The sequence below is a fragment of the Pan paniscus genome, chromosome 16 (assembly GCF_029289425.2).
Source record: "Pan paniscus chromosome 16, NHGRI_mPanPan1-v2.0_pri, whole genome shotgun sequence".
In the NCBI taxonomy this organism is placed as follows: domain Eukaryota; kingdom Metazoa; phylum Chordata; class Mammalia; order Primates; family Hominidae; genus Pan; species Pan paniscus.
In genome coordinates, this window is record NC_073265.2 from 73,053,782 (window position 1) to 73,075,510 (window position 21,729).

The following is a 21,729-nucleotide window of genomic DNA, read 5'->3' on the forward strand; positions in this document are numbered from 1 at the left end:
CTGGATACCTCTGAAGCTGTATCTCCTTCATTACCCTGTCCAGCTAAAAGAAATCTTTTAAAAAAAAATTTATCCTGCTCAATTTAACTTCAGTCTTGGATATTAGTCAGTGATGACTCATTCTATGACAATGAAGTGAGTAGGTTTCTACACATGAAAAGGCTTAAAATAAAACTTTAACCGGCAACTCAATGAACCGCCACCGGAGGGGTGGTGCTGGCACATTTTTCTGTATATAATGTGTTTAATTCCACCTACATTACCCTGAGGTGGCTTACATACTTTATTTTTGAGGATGTGAAATGCTGTCAAAACACAATTAGATCAGAGCTTCAAGGCACTGGTGAGGAGAAGCTATTTTTCACTCTGGCACCTGGAGACCCCTGAGAGGGTAAAAATCTTTTATCGCCTGCTGGAGACAGGCCTGACTGTGGCCACTAATTTAGAGATCTTCCAGGTAAGGCTTCAAGATTAATAATCAATTCTAGCTCAGGATTGAAAGGCCATGCTGTGGCTAACAAAAGGCTATTTTGCTTTGGATTTAAACTTATACCTTCTTATTACAATTTCTTTCTGGGGGTAATGAGACAGGTTTCACAATCAAGGGCATTCTCTGGTGCAAATTCACACTTTCTTATTCTTTCCTGTGAATTAGCAGCATTTGTGAGTTGAACAGAACTTCCCAAAACCATGTGCATTGAATCTGGGCTGGGAATGTGGCACCCCACAAAGATCTGCCCACTTCCAAAGTCCGATCTAGACATAGCCACGCGAACTCTTTACTTTTCATTCACAGGGCAGTTGTTGCAAACCCCATGGAAACAGGCCATTGGGTCTCCACCTAATATTTGAACATTTTCATTTGTACCTGGTTCTAGGTACAGTGAAGCTCTGAACTCAGAATAGCCAGATTGCTCAATTAACCAGAATCACAGTTGGGAACTGCTATATCATTCATAACACTTATTACAGTAACCTTGCACAGTTTAGGTGGAGGTGCTTAAGCATACTTTTAAAAACAAATTTACATAAATTTTGCTAGGATTTATCTAAAGTGCACACACATACCCCCCAAAGCAGTAGGCTCCAAGTCTAGGCAGATTTAGGCCATTCTCCTCAACACTTAATGTCTAAAGTCAAAATTCAAATTCTGAGTGAGAACTATAGCCCTATTAAAGAAACTGTCAGGAGTATTCAGTGTACTGCACTTGCCAAGACAAGTGGCCCACTTTTTCTTTCTGTCCCATTGCACTTTAGAAAGATTTCCAATAGTAAGGGTCCTCAGTGTGCTAGTCAGTCTGCAAGAACAGCCTTCTACATTCTGGCTAGTATGCCTCTACAGTAATTTCCAACCAGTATTCTGCTTAAAATACAACAACTGGATTCTATAAAGGACTCAGAGATGCAAGAGTAAGCATAATTTAAAACAGTATTGAAAAGTATTCCAATGGCAGAAATCAAATACATACTGAAGTCTTAAGAAACTTCAAATAGATTGATACTTTAACAACCTCAGAAATCCCAAGTCATGCGATCATTAAATGTATAGAGATGGTTTCTTCAAACTGAATTAACATTTATGAAACCAGATTTAGGCTATACTATACTAACTTTCCAATAAAAGAATAATGATACTCAAGGCAGCAAATACTGGAATATTTTAAGGCTATAGAGAATTATAAAAATGATTTCCATTTGAAGATGATGGCTTCTGAAGCTAGAATGCTTCAACAGCTTAACAACTCATGGGGAGCAGGGACAGAATTCCAGTGGATTACCTGGACATGAAAAACTTTCCAAGGAGTCACGTGGTCGCTCAGCAGGTGATTCGCACACTAGAGGACGTGGCTGGTCATCTTTCACTGGAGCCCGGAAGCCTAAGTTCTGATGAGTTGCAGCTTGAGAGGATGAGGACAGAGCACGGAGAGGAGGGGGTGGGGGTGGGGGTGGGGGTGGGGGCGGCGGTGGCGGCGGTGGTGGTGGTGGAGGAGGAGGAGGTGGTGGCAGTGACAATTCCTCACTGGATTTGGAATGTGTTTGATCACCAACTGGAACAAAAACCTGGACAGGGATATTTCCATGACAGTTTTGACACTTGGGGCTTTTCACATTACCAGCTTCCGATAGGGGAACACCTCTAGTTTTCCTAGAGGACGGGTGAATTACTGACACCGCGTGGGAAGCTGGCAAGCACATCTGCTGGGAAAGATCACTTGGCAGGTTTGGAGCCACAGGTTCTGAGCCAGAGGTGTTTCGGACAGATTGAGCTAGGCGTTTCTGAAAATGAAAAACCATGGTGAGCAATCTGCCACAAGTGCAAACCATCAAAATGCTGAAACTTTCTAGAAATCTATAAACACATCCGTTTCTATGCATGGATGGTCTAATTCACAAAGTGACTCCTTGTTTGTACAGCCATCCTTGCTACCGAACCCATTTTTCATGGATTAAAAAAAAGATAAGCATTTGTATCCTTTGATCAAGTATTACCTTCTCTGTAATAAAATGAAGATATGAAAGCATACATATAGAGGAAAATAGTCATCAACTTTTAGTATGGAAAATTAGAAATGCTAAAATACGAATAATAAGATATTTGTTGAAAAAATTATGACAAATCTATTCAAAATATTAAGTAGCCGGCGACAGAGCAAGACTCCGTCTCCAAAAAAAAAAAAAAAAGCCATAAAAAGTGATAAATAGTACAACGCCTGAAACATCAGGAAAAAATCAGATGATAGTGTTCAATGAAAACCAGATATAAAATAATATGTATTATGATTAAAAATGAGAAAAGTTCTATGAAAAATGCCAGCACAGTCGACATCCAAGTGGCAGCTATAACAGAGCCTGTGGATATTTCTTTTCTCTTACTTTTAGGCTTAAGAGTTAATTTCATAATTTAAAAAATGTAAATTGAAAAAGTTCTGGTCTTTCAGGTATTCATTTGATATAGAAAAACCTAGCCCTACAAAGAGCTAATCTTGAGAGGAAGTCCCTAAAGAAGGCACTGATTAGCCAATAAAACATAAAATGTAATACTATGAACTCATTAAAATGAACTAGCTCTATACATATTAACATGAATATATCTCAAAAACCAAAGTTAAAGAAACTGGCAAAGGATGAGTTCAATATGATCCTATCAATGCAAACCTAAACACACACACACACCCCATGCAATCCATGATAAACTCAAGGACACACACACACACACCCCATGCAATCCATGATAAACTCAAGGAGTATTTCTATTTCCCTCACTTTCTGCTCCTTTCAGGACAAATAGCAATGTCATGGCGACAAGCCCCCAAACCTCCCTGATGCAGACACAGCCATGCAGCTGCCGTCCTGCAGCCTTCTGTCAGAGACCATGCCAGCAGAATTAGAATCCCAGAAACTGGGCCAGAGGGCTAAACTCCAGTGGTCATCCAACTGATCTCCATCCAACTGATCAGGTCATCCCTGATGCTGGGGTTCCCTGAACCACCCAAGGATGCCCTCTGTGGCATCCCGGCTGCAGCATGTCACTGTGACTCTGGACTGTTAAGTTCTGCCTTTGTTTTTTTTGTAGAGACGGGGTCTCGCTTTGTTGCCCAGGCTGGTCTCAAACTCCTGGGTTCAAGCAATCCACCTGCCTCACCTTCCTGAAGTGCTGGGATTACAGGCGTGAGCCATGGCGCCTGGCCAAGTTCTGCCTTATATTGCACAGACAGTCTGTCCACCCATGATAAATTAAATCCTTTACCTTGTACAGCCCTTCAGATATTCAAAAAACTTTCTTGATCGCAATAGATATCATGCATCACATGATTTTATTTCTAGTTTTCTCCCTCTCCTACTTCCTCCCTTCCAAATGTGCTCAAATTGGCTATGTCCCCTTCAAGGGTGGCACTTCTTGGTAAACACAGAACTCCCTTATTCTACACAGGATGCCGCTGTCCATACATCCCAAAAGCCCATGAGCTTTCGTCACACAGGTGGCTCATTAAACTGAAGGAAACTGAATTCTTAAATTCTTTTACCCAAAATTTAAGCCACACAGACTTTCCTATCACCCCATGCAAGTGCATACCTCCATATGGGCTTTTTTGGACTAGAAAACCAGTAATTTATCCCAATTTGGGATGAACTTGTTAGCGTTTAACTAATTGTTCCAGTTTCGCTGGGAGCTTAGGAGGCCTGATTCTGTCATTTTAAATCTGCCTACCCCTCCCATTTTCATATCACCCACACATGAAAAAGTAATCTTCTGTATTGCCAAACAATTCCTTGATCTGAGTGAGGGCTGAGGAGATGGGCTGGTTGCCCTTGGATCCCTTCCTCCACACTGACTCCATTCTGTTCATCGAAACTCTCTTGGTGATGGCGACCAGCCAGTTCCTCTCTACCTCACTGGCTCTGCGTTCATCTGGTATTCATGCAGCTCCTTCAATTCATGCTTCCTGCTGCAGTTCACACCCAGGCCCCGATCCAGGGCAATCACATCAGAATTTCTATGGGTGGGGCTGGGCCTTAGTACTTAGAAGAAGCTCTCCAGGGGATGTGGATGTGTTGCCCAGGCTGAGAAGCCCTGTGTGGCTCTGGAGTAAGACCTGGCTTCAATTCCTGCTGTTTAACCTTGAACTAAGTTGTGTAACCAACCATTCTGAACCTTGGTTACTCATTTGTAAAGTGGTGATGAAACTATCCCACAAGGCTGTTTCAAGAACTAAGTGAGAGTGAATGTGAAGTGCCTAGCATGGTGCCTGGTATACAGAAGGCATCTGATACCTATTCCAGAATCTTTTCTGGGATAAAGTGGGTTGTTTTTGGGGGCTACAATAAACTTGGGTCTTTGTGAAGGGGCTGGGGAATGAAAGCAGGTCTATGTTTTACAGTCAGTAAATTCAATGATATTCTTAAATAAGCCCCTATTTACTTTTTTTTTTTTGAGGCAGAAGAGTCTCACTCTGTTGTTCAGGCTGGAGTGCAGTGGCGCAAGTTCAGCTCACTGCAACCTCTGCCTCCCAGGCTCAAGTGATTCTTGTGCCTTAGCCTCCCAAGTAGCTGGGACTACAGGCATGCACCACCATGCCCGGCTAATTTTTGTATTTTTAGTAGAGACAGGGTTTCACCATGTTGCCCAGCCTGGTCTCAAACTCATGACCTCAAGGAATCCGCCCGCCTCAGCCTCCCAAAGTGCTGGGATTACAGGCGTAAGCCACCGTGCCTGACTCCCTATTTACATTGTTTTAAAAAACCTATTTACCTTTAGATGAATGTTTGAGGTGATGGATATGCTAATTACCCTGATTTGATCATTACACATTATATACCTGTATCAAAATATCACACTATACCTCATAAATATGTACAATGATTATGTGTCAATTAAAAATAAAAGCAAAAAATTATTTTTTGAATTTTCATAGCAGCTTTTTTTAAAGGAATTTATCTCTAATAATAAAGTCAACAAATAGAAAAAAATTAGACTCAGGATCTTTTTGTGGAGGAAATACAAATGTAGGCCTAGAACAGAGGACATAAAAAAATAACATTATCCTCGTAAGTATATACTTCAAAAAAAGAAAAAAGAAAGTTGTAGATATCAAACAAAAACCCACTAAATTTTACTTTTAACAGGGCACTTTCACTACACTTATATCACAATGCTGCCTGGATAACATTTTAAAGAATTGTTTATTACAAATGAGGGGAAATGCCAGCTAAAGTCAAGGGAGTTGAACAGTTTTCAGTTTTCCCTGCCAATCTAAACCACCAGTGCCAGTTAGGACTACTCAGTGAGGAGTGCAGAGCAGGAACCCAAGCGTGTTGTGATGTCAAAAACAGCAGTTATTTTGTATCATGGGTTTTGAATCACTGATATTCTATTTTTGTTGTTTTTTTATTGATATACCAGAAATAATGGTATTTTTTAAATGTTTCACGTTCTGAATGACCTGTTCTTAATACTTCATACTTTCATCTTTTTTAGGGTGGTCTTCAGTTATTTCCCCAGAAGTGTAGATGAGGTGATTGTTTATAGAACTTACATCTTTAAATGATCTCAATCGTTGGAGTGTTTTTTGACGTTCTTGGTTGATCCATTCTTTTTTCTTTTGCTCCTCTTCTTTTATCTTGTCTCTTTTCTATATTTAAACAAATGTATATTTGTAAATTGCTCAACATTACAAAAAATGTCTTGGCATACAATAAAAATGTCTCAGCAAAGAAAGAGGCTGTACCCCAACATTACCACCCCAAGGCTGCGCCCAGGCTGCAGACCTGGAGGCTAATGGCTGACAGCTGCAGGTCCAGGGCAGCGCAACTCCAGTTTCCACAAGTCTAGGCCTGCATGTCACGCTACACAAACATAGAACATTTTCCTTCAGAGGAGACTCACCATCTGAATACTGTGATGCTGACGAGAGTATCTTATGCTTTCTTCAGCCTGTTGCAATCTGAGCCGATGATTTTCTTTGCACTGATCCTGGTGGAATAATACAAATCACCTACATGGTTTTTAATATTACCCTGGTATAGCATAAAAGATTAAAAGAAAAAAGCACTGCATTTGGGCTATAGTGTAAGGCATTCATTAATATTAGTTCTGGAGCGGCCCAATGGTACTGTCTCCTCCGCAGTCTATGATGAGTGTTGCCTGGCTACTTATGGAAATAATTTGTTCCCAGCAGAGTGCTTTAAGAGATGAAAAACAATCCGCCAACCATGAGAGGACACATAGGCAGTCGCCATTCTTAAATGGGATGTGTCCCAACAATGTTTTAATGTGACTGTTTAAACACATTTCCCCATAACATTATTAATACTCATCACATTTCCGAGCATACCTACAAAAGCAGAGCAACCTACAAATACCTGAAAAATTAGAACTGTTTCACCTGTGCTTAACCACGCACTATATCAATATATAATATGCAATATGCACATAAAATCCTTCATCTATGTAAAAAATAATACAGTAATACAGATAATACTAACATTTATTGAGTAGGTTTCAGCCTCAAAGCCAAGTACTTTTCATGCCTTATGATAATTTATCCTCACATGAAATTTGTATTATTGCCACTATCATCTTTTTTTTTTTTTTTTTTTTTTTTTTTTTTTTTTTTTTTTGAGACTGAGTTTCGCTCTTGTTGCCCAGGCTGGAGTGCAGTGGCGTGATCTCGGCTCACTGCAACCTCCACCTCCCGGGTTCAAGCTATTCCCCTGCCTCAGCCTCCCGAGTAGCTGGGATTACGGGTGCCGCACCGGCCTATCATCCTCTTTTAACAGATGAGAAAACTGTGGGCTCGAAAGAGATTTAAGTAATTTGCCTAAGGTCACATGGCTACCTAAGAGGCCAAGCTGTGATTTGAACCCAAGTTGATAGCTCACCTCAACTACCATTCTATTAACTGAGTGCCTTCCAAATTCCAACATTTCCAGAATCAGTGGAAAGAGCTCCTCTAAGTGGGGTAGGGAGAGTGATTATATCTTGAGAGTGAAGGTTAATGCTCCAAGTCTGGATAAGAGAAGGCATAGGAGCACTTTATATATATATATAAAAAACACTGCCAAGGAGGTGGAGGCATCTGTTCATCCACAGCACCATGGGAGTGCCAAAGGAGAGTCCTCCTGGGGCTCATGGGTTTTCTGAAATGTGGAGCAAAGGGCAAATGCCTGTATATCTTCAAATCCTCTGAATAACAGTTCCTAAATCCAGAAGTACAATTCTTAAACACAAACATGCAAAGAATATACTCTTCTAACAAAGTTTTTTATTTTTATTTTTTTATTAGAGACAGGGTCTTGTTCTGTCACCCCAGCTGAAGTGCAGTGGTACAATCATAGCTCACTGAAGCCTCAACCTCCTGGCTTCAAGCGATCCTCCTGCCTCAGCCTCTTGAGTAGCTGGGACTATAGGTGCGCACCATAGAGATGAGGTCTCACTGTGTTGTCCCTGGTCTTGAACTTCTGGCCTTAAGTGATTCTCCCACCTCAGCCTCCCAAAGTGCTGGGATTACAGGCATAAGCCATGGCACCTAGCCAAGTTTTTCTTAAGTATTTGTATTTACATGGAAGAGTAATGAACATTTTTATAAGCTACAAAAGTCACAATTTTCATGTTTTCTTAATTCTAATAAGAAAAGTATAGTAGGCTGGGCACAGTGGCTCACGCCTCTAATCCCAGAACTTTGGGAGGCTGAGGCAGGTGGATTGCTTGAGGTCAGGAATTCAAGACCAGTCTGACCAACATGGTGAAACCCCGTCTCTACTAAAAATACAAAAATTAGCCAGGTGTGGCCAGGCGCTGTGACTCATGCCCGTAATCCCAGCACTTTGGGAGGCCGAGGCGGGTGGATCACCTGAGGTCAGGAGTTCAAGACCAGCCTGGCCAACATGGTGAAACCCCGTCTCTACTAAAAATACAAAAATTAGCCAGGGGTGGTGGCACATGCCTGTAATCCCAGCTACTCAGGGGGCTGAGGCAGGCTTGAATCCTGGAGACGGAGGTTGCAGTGAGCCGAGATCGTGCCACTACACTCCAGCCTGGCGACAGAGTGAGACTCCCATCTCAAAAAATATATATATGTATATATTAGCCGGGTGTGGTGGCAGGTGCCTGTAATCCCAGCTACACGGGAGGCTGAGGCAGAAGACTCGCTTGAACCTGGGAGGTGGAGGTTGCAGTGAGCTGAGATTGCGCCACTGCACTCCAGACTGGGAGACAGAGCGAGACTCTGTTTCAAAAAAAAAAAAAACAAAAAAAAGGAGAAAAGTATAGTAAATATGAGTAAATACATATAAAAGTCTGTATAAAAATGATATATAGCGGCTTCCTTTTCTGTCAGAGAAAATTAAATTTCTTAGTGTTATCTTTTTATGTATTCATGGATTTTTAAAAATTAAGAAAAAAAATCACCAAATATAATGTCTGAGGTGAGCTGAATATTGTTATCTGTAATTCTTTTGTGTACTCAATAATTTACAGTAAAATATATTTAGAATTGTTATAGTTGGCTATTAGAAATAGAGTTTCTACCTATTGTGGTTTTTAAAGTACTGTGGTCCAGGGGCGGTGGCTCACACCTGTAATCCCAGCACTTTGGGAGGCCAAGGTGGGCGGATCACTTGAGGTCAGGAGTTCAAGACCAGCCTAGCCAACATGGCGAAACCCCATCTCTACAAAATATACAAAAAGTAGCTGGGCGTGCTGGTGCGTGCCTGTAAACCCAGCTACTTGGCAGGCTAAGGCATGAGGATCGCTTGAACCTAGGAGGCAGAAGTTGCAGTGAGCCAACATCATGCCTCTGCACTCTAGCCTGGGTGACAGAGCAAGACTCTGTCTCAAAAAAATAAAAATAAAGTGCCTGTATGCCTGTGTATGCAATGGGCATTCAACAAATAGTTGTTGAATGAATAAATTAAAACCTTGAGATTTGCTAAATGCTTAAATCCCAAAAGAAAAAAAATATTTTTGAGAAAAATATTTAAAAGCATTTTAACTATAGCCATGGATAAGTACATAAGCACACAAAATGTAATCACTGTGTTGGTAAAAACCTTATTTCAATACCTTTATCCTTCATACAAGAATAAATCTCTGAAAGAGAAAAGAAAAGAAAGCCGCTCTGAGCGTACCTACCTTTCTACTCCGGAGAGAGGCTCTTTTGGCACAGATCCTGCCCCGTTTAGACTCCAGCTGCTGGCACTGCCTTCTGAGTTCTTTCACTTCCAAATTCTTATCATCCTGCAGCCCCACCACACAGTCAATGACTTTAAGTTCCTCTGGATTTTCACATGGATCGTAATAGACAACTTCATCTTGTTTTTCTAAAAATGTATTAATGATTGTTTAAAACATATTTTATTATTTTAAAAAATGCATTGAATTTTTTTAAATGTAAGGAAAATAAAGATCACTTGTAATCCCACCACTGAGAAGCACTATTAACATATATGAAAAATATGTGTATATGTAATATACATGCACACATGTGTATATACATGACTATATACATGTATGTAAGTAGCATGTGTATATACATGTAGTGTATGCATGTATATATACGTGTATATACAGACATGTATATATACACACACACACACACACACATACACATACTACTTACATAGCTACACATATCAATGGAGTTCTAAAAGAACATTTTCCATGGGATGGAAATACATTTTTAGGCCAGGCGCAGGGGCTCACGCCTGTAATCCCAGCACTTTGGGAGGCCAAGGCAGGCGGAACACCTGAGGTCAGGAGTTCAAGACCAGCCTGGCCAACATGGCAAAACCCCGTCTCTACTAAAAATACAAAAATTAGTTAGGCACAGTGGCGCATGCCTATAATCCAAGCTACCTGGCAGGCTGAGGCAGGAGAACAGCATGAACCTGGGAGGCAGAGGTTGCAGTGAGCCAAGATCGTGCCACTGCACTCCAGCCTGGGCAACAGAGCAAGACTCCATCTCCAAAAATAAAAAAAAATTTAAAAAGATAAATTTTAATGGCAGCATAGTATTCTCTAATTTAAGCAGTCCATGTTGTTAGGCTGTTCCAATGTTCCACTATTATTCATTTCACTGTGATGAACATCCCTGTATAAATCTTTGTGTACACTTTTTATCACTTCCTTAGCAGATAAATATTTAAGGATCTTGATACCCACTGACAAATTGCCCTCCAGAAAGGCGACTTATATTCTACCAGCAATATATTATTAAGATGTCTTAGTCATATATAATCTTGATTACATATTGATTTTTTTTAAAGCCATGCTTACTGTAACAAATTCAAACCCTCCAGGAGTACATAAAACAGTGAAATTGTCTTGCTCCTTCCCCAAACCTTCTGAGTCATTCTCAGAGGAAAAACATTATGAACAATCTGGCATGCATCCTTCCAGATTAACTTCTTTTTTTAATGTAATTTTTTTCCTAAATATGTAAAATGCTTATAACCTGAAACTACTGCAAAAAATTCTGAATACTCAGGATTAAACTAAAAGTTCAGGATCTATGTGAAGAAATTTATTAAACTTGGAGGAACTTTAGGAAAAAAGATTTAAATAAATGGAGAGAGACATACCATGTTCTTGGGTAGGAAGATTCAAAATTGCAAAGACCACTATTCTCCCCAAAGTAATCTCTAATTTTAAGCAAAATCACAATCAAAATTCCAACGAGTTTTTGTTTTGAACTTGATTCTAAATTTCATCTGGAAGAATAAAGGAGTGAAAATAGTCAGAAAACTTGTGGAGAAGTAATGGGGGAGGTACTTGCCTTACCAGACCCTAAAATGTGCTTCCAAGGTACAGTCATGGGAACGGTATGGAGCCAGCAGCAGAAGCCACTCACAAACCAATGGAGGAGAACAACACAGAAACAGACCAAAGTCAATCTAATGTTTAACTTGAGAAATGTTAAACATTTAGGGAAAATGTTTTTAAAATCAGTGATTGGGACTGCTTAACAATTTGAGGGAAAGGTTCAATTCCTACGACAATCAAAATAAATTCCACCTGGACTAAAGAATTAAATGTTTTAAAAAGCAACATCATAAACATACGAAAAGAAAACATAAGCATATATTGACATAATTTTGGGATTGGAGAATATTGCCAGACATAATACTAAAAGCAGAAGCCATGGGGAAAAAAATTGATAAACGTGACTTCATAAAAATTAAATATTTCTGAAAGGCAAGAAAACGCAAATGACAAGGAGAGATTATTTGCAACATATGACAGACAATAGAGGATATTATTTTTAATGTGGAAATGAAATATTCCAAAGAAAAATGGACAAAGACTATGAATAGGCATTTCATAAAATAAGTACAAATGGCTCGTAAACATACAAAATTTTGTTCAATATTCACTCATAATTAAATAAATGAAAATTGGAAGACTGCCATTTTCTCTGTCAAGTAAGCAAAAATGCAAAAGAATGGCATGAGTCTGGGAAACATACACACTCATATTCTGCTGATGGGAGCATCTTTTTTCTTTTTTTTTTTTGAGACAGAGTCTTACACTCTGTCGCCCAGGCTGGAGTGCAGTGGCACCATCTCGGCTCACTGCAATCTCCACCTCCCAGGTTCAAGCGATTCTCCTGCCTTAGCCTCACAGGTAGCTGGGATTACAGGCGCCTACCATCATGCCCAGCTAATTTTTGTATTTTTAGTAGAGACAGGGTTTCAACATGTCGGCCAAGCTGGTCTTGAACTCCTGACCTCAAGTGATCTGCCCCACTCAGCCTCCCAAAGTGCTGAAATTACAGGTGTGAGCCACCACACCCAGCCTGGGAGCATCATTTTAAATGTACAACCTATCTAGAGGGTCATTATGTAGCATGAAATTTAGAAATCAGAAAATAATACGGAGGTGAGGAAAAATGTATCTCAGATGATTATTGTACTGTTATGTATCAAAATGTAAAATATACATTGCCCTTGACCCAATAATTCCATCCTTAGAAATTTATTCCAAGGAAATAATCTGTCCTATACTCAAAGACATGTGTAAAGTTCACTACACTACTGTTCAAAACACCTGAAATTTGGAAATCATGGTATATCCGTATAATGGAATACTATGCAGCCATTAAAATTTTGATACTTTTATTATTCACTGAAATAGAAAGACAGTTATGTATTAAATGAAAAAGAGACTATTATGCATTATATGCCTATGTCAAAATATCTCATGTAACCCATAAAAATATATATCTACTATGCACCCATAAAAATTAAAAATTGTTTAAAAAGATGTTACTGAACTGGTTATATAGTTTTGGTTAAAAATTTATATTTTTATATATCAGCATATTTTAAAATCTACGAAGTTATACAGCAAATTGTTACCATGAAGTATCTTTTTTTTTTTTTTTCCTTTTCGAGATGGATCCTCGCCCTGTTGTCCAGGCTAGAGTGGAGTGGCACGATCTTGGCTCACTGAAACTTCCGCCTCCCAGGTTCAAGCCATTCTCCTGCCTCAGCCTCCCAAGCAGCTGGGATTACAGGCACGTGCCACCACACTGGACTTTGTGTTTTTAGTAGAGACAGGGTTTAGTATTTTTGTATTTTTAGTAGAGATGGGGTTTCACCATGTTGGCCAGACTGGTCTGGAACTCCTAATCTCAAGTGATCTGCCCGCCTCGGCCTCCCAAAGTGCTGGGATTATAGGCGTGAGCCACTGTGCCCAGCCAACCACTAAGCATCTCTAGATGATGGGATTGGGGTAATAATCATTTTTCTTTCTTTGTTTTGCTATGTGTTAACAATGAATGTATTATTTGAATAATAAACCACTGAAGGAAAACTTCAGGAAATTTTCAGATGTTATAATTTACAAAAAGTAATTGATAATATGGTCTGTATTTCCTTAAATTTATAATTTAAACATTGCAATCTATATACTTAAATTTTACCTTTTATAAGTCTTTTAAGAGAATCCAACTGTGTAGTAAGCAGTATTTCTTCGTTTTTTAATATCTCAAATTTAACTTCATATAGTTCTAATTGAATTTCATAAAATTGTATTTCTAATTCGTCTACAACATTTGTATTTTTTTCTTGTTCTGGAAGATCTTCCATCTTATTTTCATAGAAAAAAGAAAAATAAGTTAAAATAAATTAGTATATTAAAAACAAACTTTAGAAGCATTCTAGCTATTTTCTATTCCTTGTTCAGTACTAAATATAACAAAGCCAATAGGAAAGAAACACTTTTTCATTTCATCTAGTGATGCAAATACTTTATCTCATCCTTGAAACAGAGGAAAACATTTAGGTTCTGAGAAACATAAATGGCAATGAGGTATTATTATGTACTGCATATTGGTGTCCCCCCCAAAATTCGTATGTTGACACTCTAACTCCCAGTGTGATGTTATTTGGAGGTGGGTCCTTTGGAAGTAATTAAGTTCAGATTATGTCAAAAGGATAGCACCCCCATCATGGGATTAGTGCCTTTATTAGAAGAGAAAGAGAGGGATTACTTTCTTTCTAAACATACACACAGAAGAAAGGCTATATGAGCACTCAGTTAAGAAGGCAGCTGTCTACCAGACAGGAAGAGGATCCTCACCGGACAGTGAATCTGCAGGCACCTTGATCTTGGACTTTCCAGCCTCCAGAACTGTGAGAAATACATGTCCGTTGTTTAAGCCACCCAATCTGTGATATTTAATCTTGTTATAGAAGCCTGAGCCAACTAAGACAGGTGTTTACAGTGTTTTCTGCTTTAAAGTCATAAGATTATAGGAAAAAATTTAAGTGACTATGCAGTGAAGTATCTCTTTGATTATTTTAAAGTTGTAGTGAAAACATTGCTGGGTTGATTTTCAAGTACAGTACCCATTTCAATACTGAGCTCGGTGTTACTATAAAGTGAATCCTACAATATGGTATTTTGAAACATCTTAACCAAAGGAAAACTTTATGTCTAACCTTCCACAGAAGATGGTGTTGGAATAAGCGAAGAAAAGAAGCTCTTTAACGATGCCTGGAAAGAAAAGTGCTATCTAAAAATAAAAGTGTGCTTTACCACATGGTCTCACTTATAAGTGGGAGCTAAGTAATGTGTATACACAGTGTGGAATAATACACACTGGAGACTCAGAAGAGTAAGAGGGTGGGAGGGGGGATGAGAAATATTTAATAGGTACAATTACGTTATACAGGTGTTGATTACACTAAAAGCCCAAACTTCACCACTACACAATATATCCATGGAACAAAACTGCACTTGTATCCTTTATTTATACAAAATGTTTTAAAAATAAAAGTGTATTTTTAAAACAAAGTTATGTTTATCTTTGTCTTACCTTTCCCTGAATTTCAGCTCTTTTGTGATTTAAACACAACTCTTTCGCTCTCATGAGTTGCAGAGTCTCTCGAGCTAGCATTAGCTGAAGTTTTTCCAACCTGGGAATTGCTGTGGCCCAGGCAGCCTGACCAAATCTCTTCGCATCCTGTTCCATTTCTTTCTGCATTCCTGTTGGATTATAAAAATAAAATATAATTACACCTCATTAAAAAGGGAAACATTTATCATGAGCTAATCCTTTTTTTATTGCCTCCATACTACCTGCAGAATATCCTTTTTAAAAGAAATTTTATTAACTTTTTTATTATTATAAAAATAATACATGTTCATTGATATAAAATTTTAGGTATTCCATTTTTAAAAAGACAGTAAGTCATGATCTCACCTAGTTGAGGCAACTGCTTCTTATATTTTGGCACACTTGCTTCCATATTGTTTCTATGTCTAGCTAGACAGACAGGCTCATATGGATAGTTTGACCACAAAACCAGGATCATCATTCTGCTTTATATCTTGTTGATTCTGCACAATATATCAGAAACTCTTGCTACTTATAAAAAAAAAATCAAGAATCATGCTTAACAGCTACGTAGTTTTCTGTTTTATGAAGGTACCATAACTTAACAAACTGACAGACATTAAGTTGTTTCCTACTTGGTGTTTTTATCAACAATTATTTAAGACTAAAAAAAAGTCCTTCACCCAGCCCACAAGCCCCTGCATGGTCTGACCTCTGCCTGTCTGGCCAGCATTTTCCCTCATACCACACTGTCCTGCACTCTCTGCGATCCAGCCCCGCAGGTTTTCTTTAAGCTCCTAATTTGCCAACTTCCCTCAAGGCAGGGGACTTTTGGCAGTGCTATTCCTTCTGCCCGGAATACTCCTCACTTTTTATTTTCTCTCAACTTCCATTTACCCTTCAGATATTGGGGCAAGCGCCACTTCTCAGAGGCCTTCAGTGACCACCACCCTGATCAAGCCCAATTTCTCTCTCACAGACCCTCAGAGCCCATGTCTCTCTTCTTTGTGCCATTTATTGTCACTGCCATTTTCCATGTGCTTCAATGAATAGATAATTAAGATTTCTCTCCCTTCACCAGACTGTACAACGTCTCTTAACGCTTGACACTGAATTCTCAGCACCTAGAAAACATAGTACCTAGTGCGTAAGAGGGACTCAAATGGTATTTGAATAAAATGATAATCAATTACATGTATCTTCGTATAGCATTTTTTAAATTATCACCTGCTAATGCTTTTACTGTCTCCTTAAAATAATTCACTGTGATATCCTGAATAGAGACGACAGCTTCTTCAGCCCGTCTGGTCCATTCTTCAGCTTCTTTCTCCAGGGCAACTACCCTTCTAGGACCTAGGTCATCCTCATCCAAAGACTTCTACAGACAGAAGGGAAAATTGTCTTAGTAAGAGCTAATAGTTATGTAGAGCCATTAGGAAATTGAAAGGAAATTGGTCACATGGATTAATTTAACTACACTACTACTCAGTCAATTAAATTTTCATTCATTCAGCAGTCCCTTACTGCGTATGAATAAGGCTCTAAGCTGAGCACCACCTGTAAGACAAAAGGACACTCTGGGGCATAAAGGGAAAAAAAAACCCACTTTCACTTCACATGCCTAGAATAACTTTTTCTAGAGAGGAATGTTGTCAACTTATGCTTCTATTAATAATAATACACAATTGTTTAAGTGAGTGATCTGTGTTGTCAAGCACTCAGCATAGGGCCTGGAACACAGCACTTAAGTATTAGCTGTTGTTACTGTTTCTTTTAGGAATATGTAATATAATCACCTAAAATATAGTATCTGTATATTCATGCTTATAACATGTACTGGTATTGGACTGAATGTTTGGGTCCCCCCAAAATGCATATGTTGAAGCCTAAATCCCCAGTGTGATCATATTTGAAGATGGGGCCTTTGGGAGGTAATTAGGTCATGAGGGTGGAACCCTCAAGAATGGGATTAATGCCCTTATAAAAAGAAGAGGAGACACAGGATCTCTCTTTCTCTGCTCTTCACCATGCGAAGACACAGCAAGACAGTCATCTACAAATTAAGAAACTGGCCCTCACAAGACAATGGATCTGTGAGCACCTTGATCTCAGACTACCCAGCCTCCAGAACTGTGAAAAAAAAGTTTTGTTGTTTATAAGCCACTAATCTACGGTACTTTGTTATAACAGCCTGAACTAAGACGTGTACTGCTATGTCATCCAATATGCAATTTTTCTTCTACAAAGCCTAAGAAATATGTACAAGTTAGCCGACAAGGAATTACAAATCAAAACCATAACGAGATACCACTTCACACCCACTAGGATGGCTGTAACCAAAGAGACACACAGTAACAAGTGCTGGTGATAATGTGGACAAACCAGAACTCTCATTTACTGCTTTTGGGAATATAAAATATGCACCCACTTTGGAAAACTGTCTGGCAGTCTTTCAAAAGGTTAAACATTGAGTAATCATAGGACCCAGCAACCCTACTCCTTAGTACATACACAAGAGCAATGAAAACATATGTCTACACAGAAACTTACACACAAACATTCACAGCAGAATTATTCATAATAGCCAAAAAGTGGAAACAACCCAAATGTCCATCAACTGATGAATAAAATGTAATATATCCATACAATGAATATTACTCAGCAATAAAAAGAAATGAAATCCTGATATTTGCTCCAACGTGGATTAGCCTTGAAAACATTGTGCTGAGTGAAAGGATCACATATTGAATAATGCTGTTGCTATGTCCAGAGTAGGGAAATCCACAGAGACAGAAAGTAGATTGGTGGTTGCCCAGCGTTGGGAGTGACTAAAGAGTACAGGGTTTCTTTTGGGGGTGAAAATGTCCTGAAATTACATAGTAATGATCACTGCACAACTTTGAATATACTAAAAATCACTGAATTGTACATTATATATATATATAAAATCTGTGAGTGATATCTTAAAACACCTTTTATGAAAAACAGGCCGGGTGCGGTGGCTCACGCCTGTAATCCCAGCACTCTGGGAGGCAGAGGCCGAGACAGGCGGATCACGAGGTCAGGAGATCAAGACCATCCTGGCTAACATGGTGAAACCCCATCTCTACTAAAAATACAAAAAAATTAGCCGGGCATGGTGGCGGGCACCTGTAGTCCCAGCTACTTGGGAGGCTTAGGCAGGAGAATAGCGTGAACCCAGGAGGCAGAGCTTGCAGTGAGCTGAGATTGCACCACTGCACTCCAGCCTGGGCGACAGAGCGAGACTCCGTCTCAAAAAAAAAAAAAAAAAAAAAAGAAAGGAAAAATATAGGCTGGGTGTGGTGGCCCATGTCTGTAATCCCAGCACTTTGGGAGCCCAAGGCGGGCAGATCACCTGAGGTCGGGAGTTCGAGACCAGCCTGACCAACATGAAGAAACCCCATCTCTACTAAAAAAATACAAAATTAGCTGGGCGTGGTGGCACATGCCTGTAATCCCAGCTACTCGGGAGGCTGAGGCAAGAGAATTGCTTGAATCCAGGAGGCAGAGGTTGTGATGAGCTGAGACTGCGCCATTGCACTCCAGCCTAGGTAACAAGAGCAAAACTCTATCTCAAAAAAAAAGAAGAAAGGAAAAATGTATGCAAGAAGTAGACTTTCCAAATAATAGACTTTCAAAATAATGAACAGAACAACTTTATCCACAGGTTAGAGTGGCATGACTCTCATCTAAATGTGATACTATTTTTATAATACAATCATCTGGCAGGGGTCATGAGATTATATGTGGAAAGATGGCCCAGTGCAGGGGGCAGAAACCAAGAGACCTCTTAGGTGTCTTCTGATTCCTGTTGTTGAGACCCAAGGCAAGCTGTTTAACTCCTCTGGACTCTAGATTCATTTGTAACACTGGAATAAGCATGCCTTTTCTGAATGATGTCACAGGGTTGTCTGATGGCTCAATGAAGCAAGAGTGATAACAGCATTTACTAAAATTGAAGTTACTGAATTACAATCTAGAGTCCTGCTATTTAAATTTTCATCTTATTTTAAGAAATCTGCATAAGTCCTTAGAGGAAAACAAGCTGAAGCAAATAAACATCACATCAAAAACAATTCATCAGGCTGGGTGCAGTGGCTCATGCTTGTAATCCCAGCACTTTGGGAGGCTGAGACGGGTAGCTCGCTTGAGGTCAGGAGTTCAAGACCAGCCTGGCCAACATGGTGAAACCCCGTCTCTACTAAAAATACAAAAAAAGTTAGCTGGGCGTGGTGGTACACACCTGTAATCCCAGCTACTCAGGATGCTGAGACAGAAGAGTCGCTTGAACCTGGAGGAGGTTGCAGTGAGCCAAGATCATGCCACTGCACTCCAGCCTGGCTGACAAAGGGAGACCCTGTCTCAAAAAAAAAAAAAAAATTCATCACCAGAAAAAAACATTTAACTCTTTCAAATCTGTAGCAATCTTAAACTATTAAGATGACCAACGTAAATGTCTTCATTTTCTATCAATTTTAAATATACACTCAATATTTACATATAAGGGTAAACTAGGCACATGTAATGCTGTGCTTTGGGAGTCCAAGGTGGACAGACTGCTTGAGCTCAGGAGTTCGAAACCAGCCTGAGCAACATGGCAAAACCTCATCTCTATCAATAAATAAGTAAATAAATAAACATAATGGTAAACCCAAACAAAGTACAAACAGAGATTGAACATTAAGTGTAAATAAAGAAATAATTTATGGCAAATAGTAAATCTGATAAAGTAAAAATTTTAAAAAAACATACCAAAATATCAAGCTTACATAAAGTTGCAACTTCTCGCATAGCCCTAAATGGCTGCAATAAGTACTGGAAGAACATGGTTGCCACGGTAACCAATTCCTGGTATGCTTCATCTTCCTCTTGGTAAACGTTCATTAATGCTACCATGGTGTTGGCTTTTCCGTGTCCTTGAATAACCTAGAAAGCAAATGTGAATAAAGCTCAAGTCAGGACAGTATATTTAATACATACCCAACAAACAAAACTAAAGAAAAGAAACCTTCATGTTCTCAACTTTTAATACGTCAATTTTAAATACTGATTAAATATGAAAATGTTATCATCCTCCATCAAAAATGCCCAATAAAACAAGAATGGTTAAGAAAAGTATGATATATCCATGGCAGAATATTATTACTGTAGTCATTCAGCACTGTGCTTCTGAAGATTGTTTAATAATATGGAGACTTTTGGCCAGGCATGGTGGCTCACACCTGTAATCCCAGCTGCTGGGGAGGCTGAGGCAGAGAATCGCTTGAACCTGGGAGGCAGTGGTTCCAGCCTGGGCAACAAGAACGAAACTCCATTTCAAAAAAAAAAAAGGAGACTTTTATAATATTAAATGGAGAGGCAGAGTGCAAAGTTTAATCTCAACTATGCGCTAAGTATGCAGTGAAAGGGACCCAAAAGAAGGTTTGAGGTTGTGGATATTTTTTCATTTCACTTTTCTGACTGTAAAGGTGTTGTGAGGCTGTATTCCTTTTTAAAGCTCGTAAGGGCCAGGCGTGGTGGCTCACGCCTGTAATCCCAGCACTTTGGGAGGCTGAGGCGGGCGGATCACGAGGTCAGGAGATCGAGACCATCCTGGCTAACACGGTGAAACCCTGTCTGTACTAAAAATACAAAAGATTAGCCGGGCGTGGTGGCGGGCGCCTGCAGTCCCAGCTACTGGAGAGGCTGAGGCAGGAGAATAGCATGAACCCGGGAGGCGGAGGTTGCAGTAAGCCAAGATGGCGCCACTGCACTCCAGCCTGGGCGACAGTGCCAAGACTCCATCTCGAAAAAAATTTTTTAAAAAGACCTCATAAAACATTACAGAGCTGTCTCCAAGTACTTCAGCATGTTGATTCTCTTAATGCCCCAGATTAATATTCCCATGAAGCCCTTAGCAGTCACCTCATTTACAGAGCCTCAACTGTGGTTCCAGTCTCTGCTGGTTACTGCTTCTGTTGCAGGGCAGAAAATAAACTGAACAGTGTATAATCTAGGTGGAATCACTTGGCAGGAAATTATTTTACTCCCAGAAGAAGAGAAATAAAATCAAATAATATAGATTTTTTTCAACCAATACATTCTTAAATTCTCCTATTTCCATCCTTCTGCTTAAGGACAAAGTGATCTACTTTCAGCTATAGTTTTTTATCCAGGTAATAATATTATGGTTTTTTTTTTTTAAGTGAAAGCCTCACTGAACAAAATTAAAACACACACGCAAAAGTAAACTTAAGGCAAGTGATACATTTCAGCCTTATTTCTTAAACTATTCAGAAAAATTCCAGAGTTAAAACATTCAGCTTCATTTTATATATCCTAGCAATACTAGCAATTGGTCTAATTCTAGAATCAATTGCTTTTCCATTCTAAATATTAAAATTATATATTTGAACACGTTTTGAATTTAAGCTTCCTCTCCCAACCCCTCATTTTTAAGTTCCAGATAAATACGTGAACTGCACTAACGGGAACGGCTAGCTCAACAGTATGAACTACATTCATGCTATAGTACCCCAGAGTGAACTTAAATTTGGGAAAACTATAACTTTTCTGATAGTATTTACTACAGTAAAATACATCATAAACATGTTCGATTTTAAGGAGAAACCACCTATCTCTGTGAGAAACCGAGTGTGTAAAAAACAAGTCTGATACAAAATGATATCATTTTTGAAACTCCCCTGTGGGTTCCTCATATCCTAAGGTGAAAACGATAAAGTTGAAGATCAAACGCTGACTGGCCTGAAACTCCCCTGTGGTTTCCTCATATTCTAAAGTGAAATCAACACGAGAAGTGGGTGTGTAGATATTTACACATAAAACCCACAGTACAAAAATGACCCCACTAACGAGCTCCTTTTATAAA

At 39.3% G+C, this 21,729-nt stretch overlaps 1 protein-coding gene across 2 annotated transcripts in view; it reads right to left on the reverse strand.

Moving 5' to 3' along the window:
• The window catches only part of WHAMM (WASP homolog associated with actin, golgi membranes and microtubules), an 84,142-nt gene that overhangs the window by 1,804 nt on the left and 60,609 nt on the right, over nt 1-21,729 (reverse strand). The window contains exons 5-13 of one of the 2 annotated variants that reach the window (XM_034939304.3): nt 19,614-19,787; nt 16,068-16,218; nt 14,820-14,989; nt 14,081-14,131; nt 13,422-13,587; nt 9,632-9,819; nt 6,386-6,472; nt 6,036-6,131; nt 1,779-2,277 (exon numbers count right to left, since the gene is read on the reverse strand). In XM_034939304.3, the coding sequence (XP_034795195.2) occupies nt 1,779-2,277; nt 6,036-6,131; nt 6,386-6,472; nt 9,632-9,819; nt 13,422-13,587; nt 14,081-14,131; nt 14,820-14,989; nt 16,068-16,218; nt 19,614-19,787 (1,582 nt within the window). The remainder of the gene's footprint in view (nt 1-1,778; nt 2,278-6,035; nt 6,132-6,385; nt 6,473-9,631; nt 9,820-13,421; nt 13,588-14,080; nt 14,132-14,819; nt 14,990-16,067; nt 16,219-19,613; nt 19,788-21,729) is intronic. The other variant, XM_014341562.4, reaches the window with a different exon arrangement.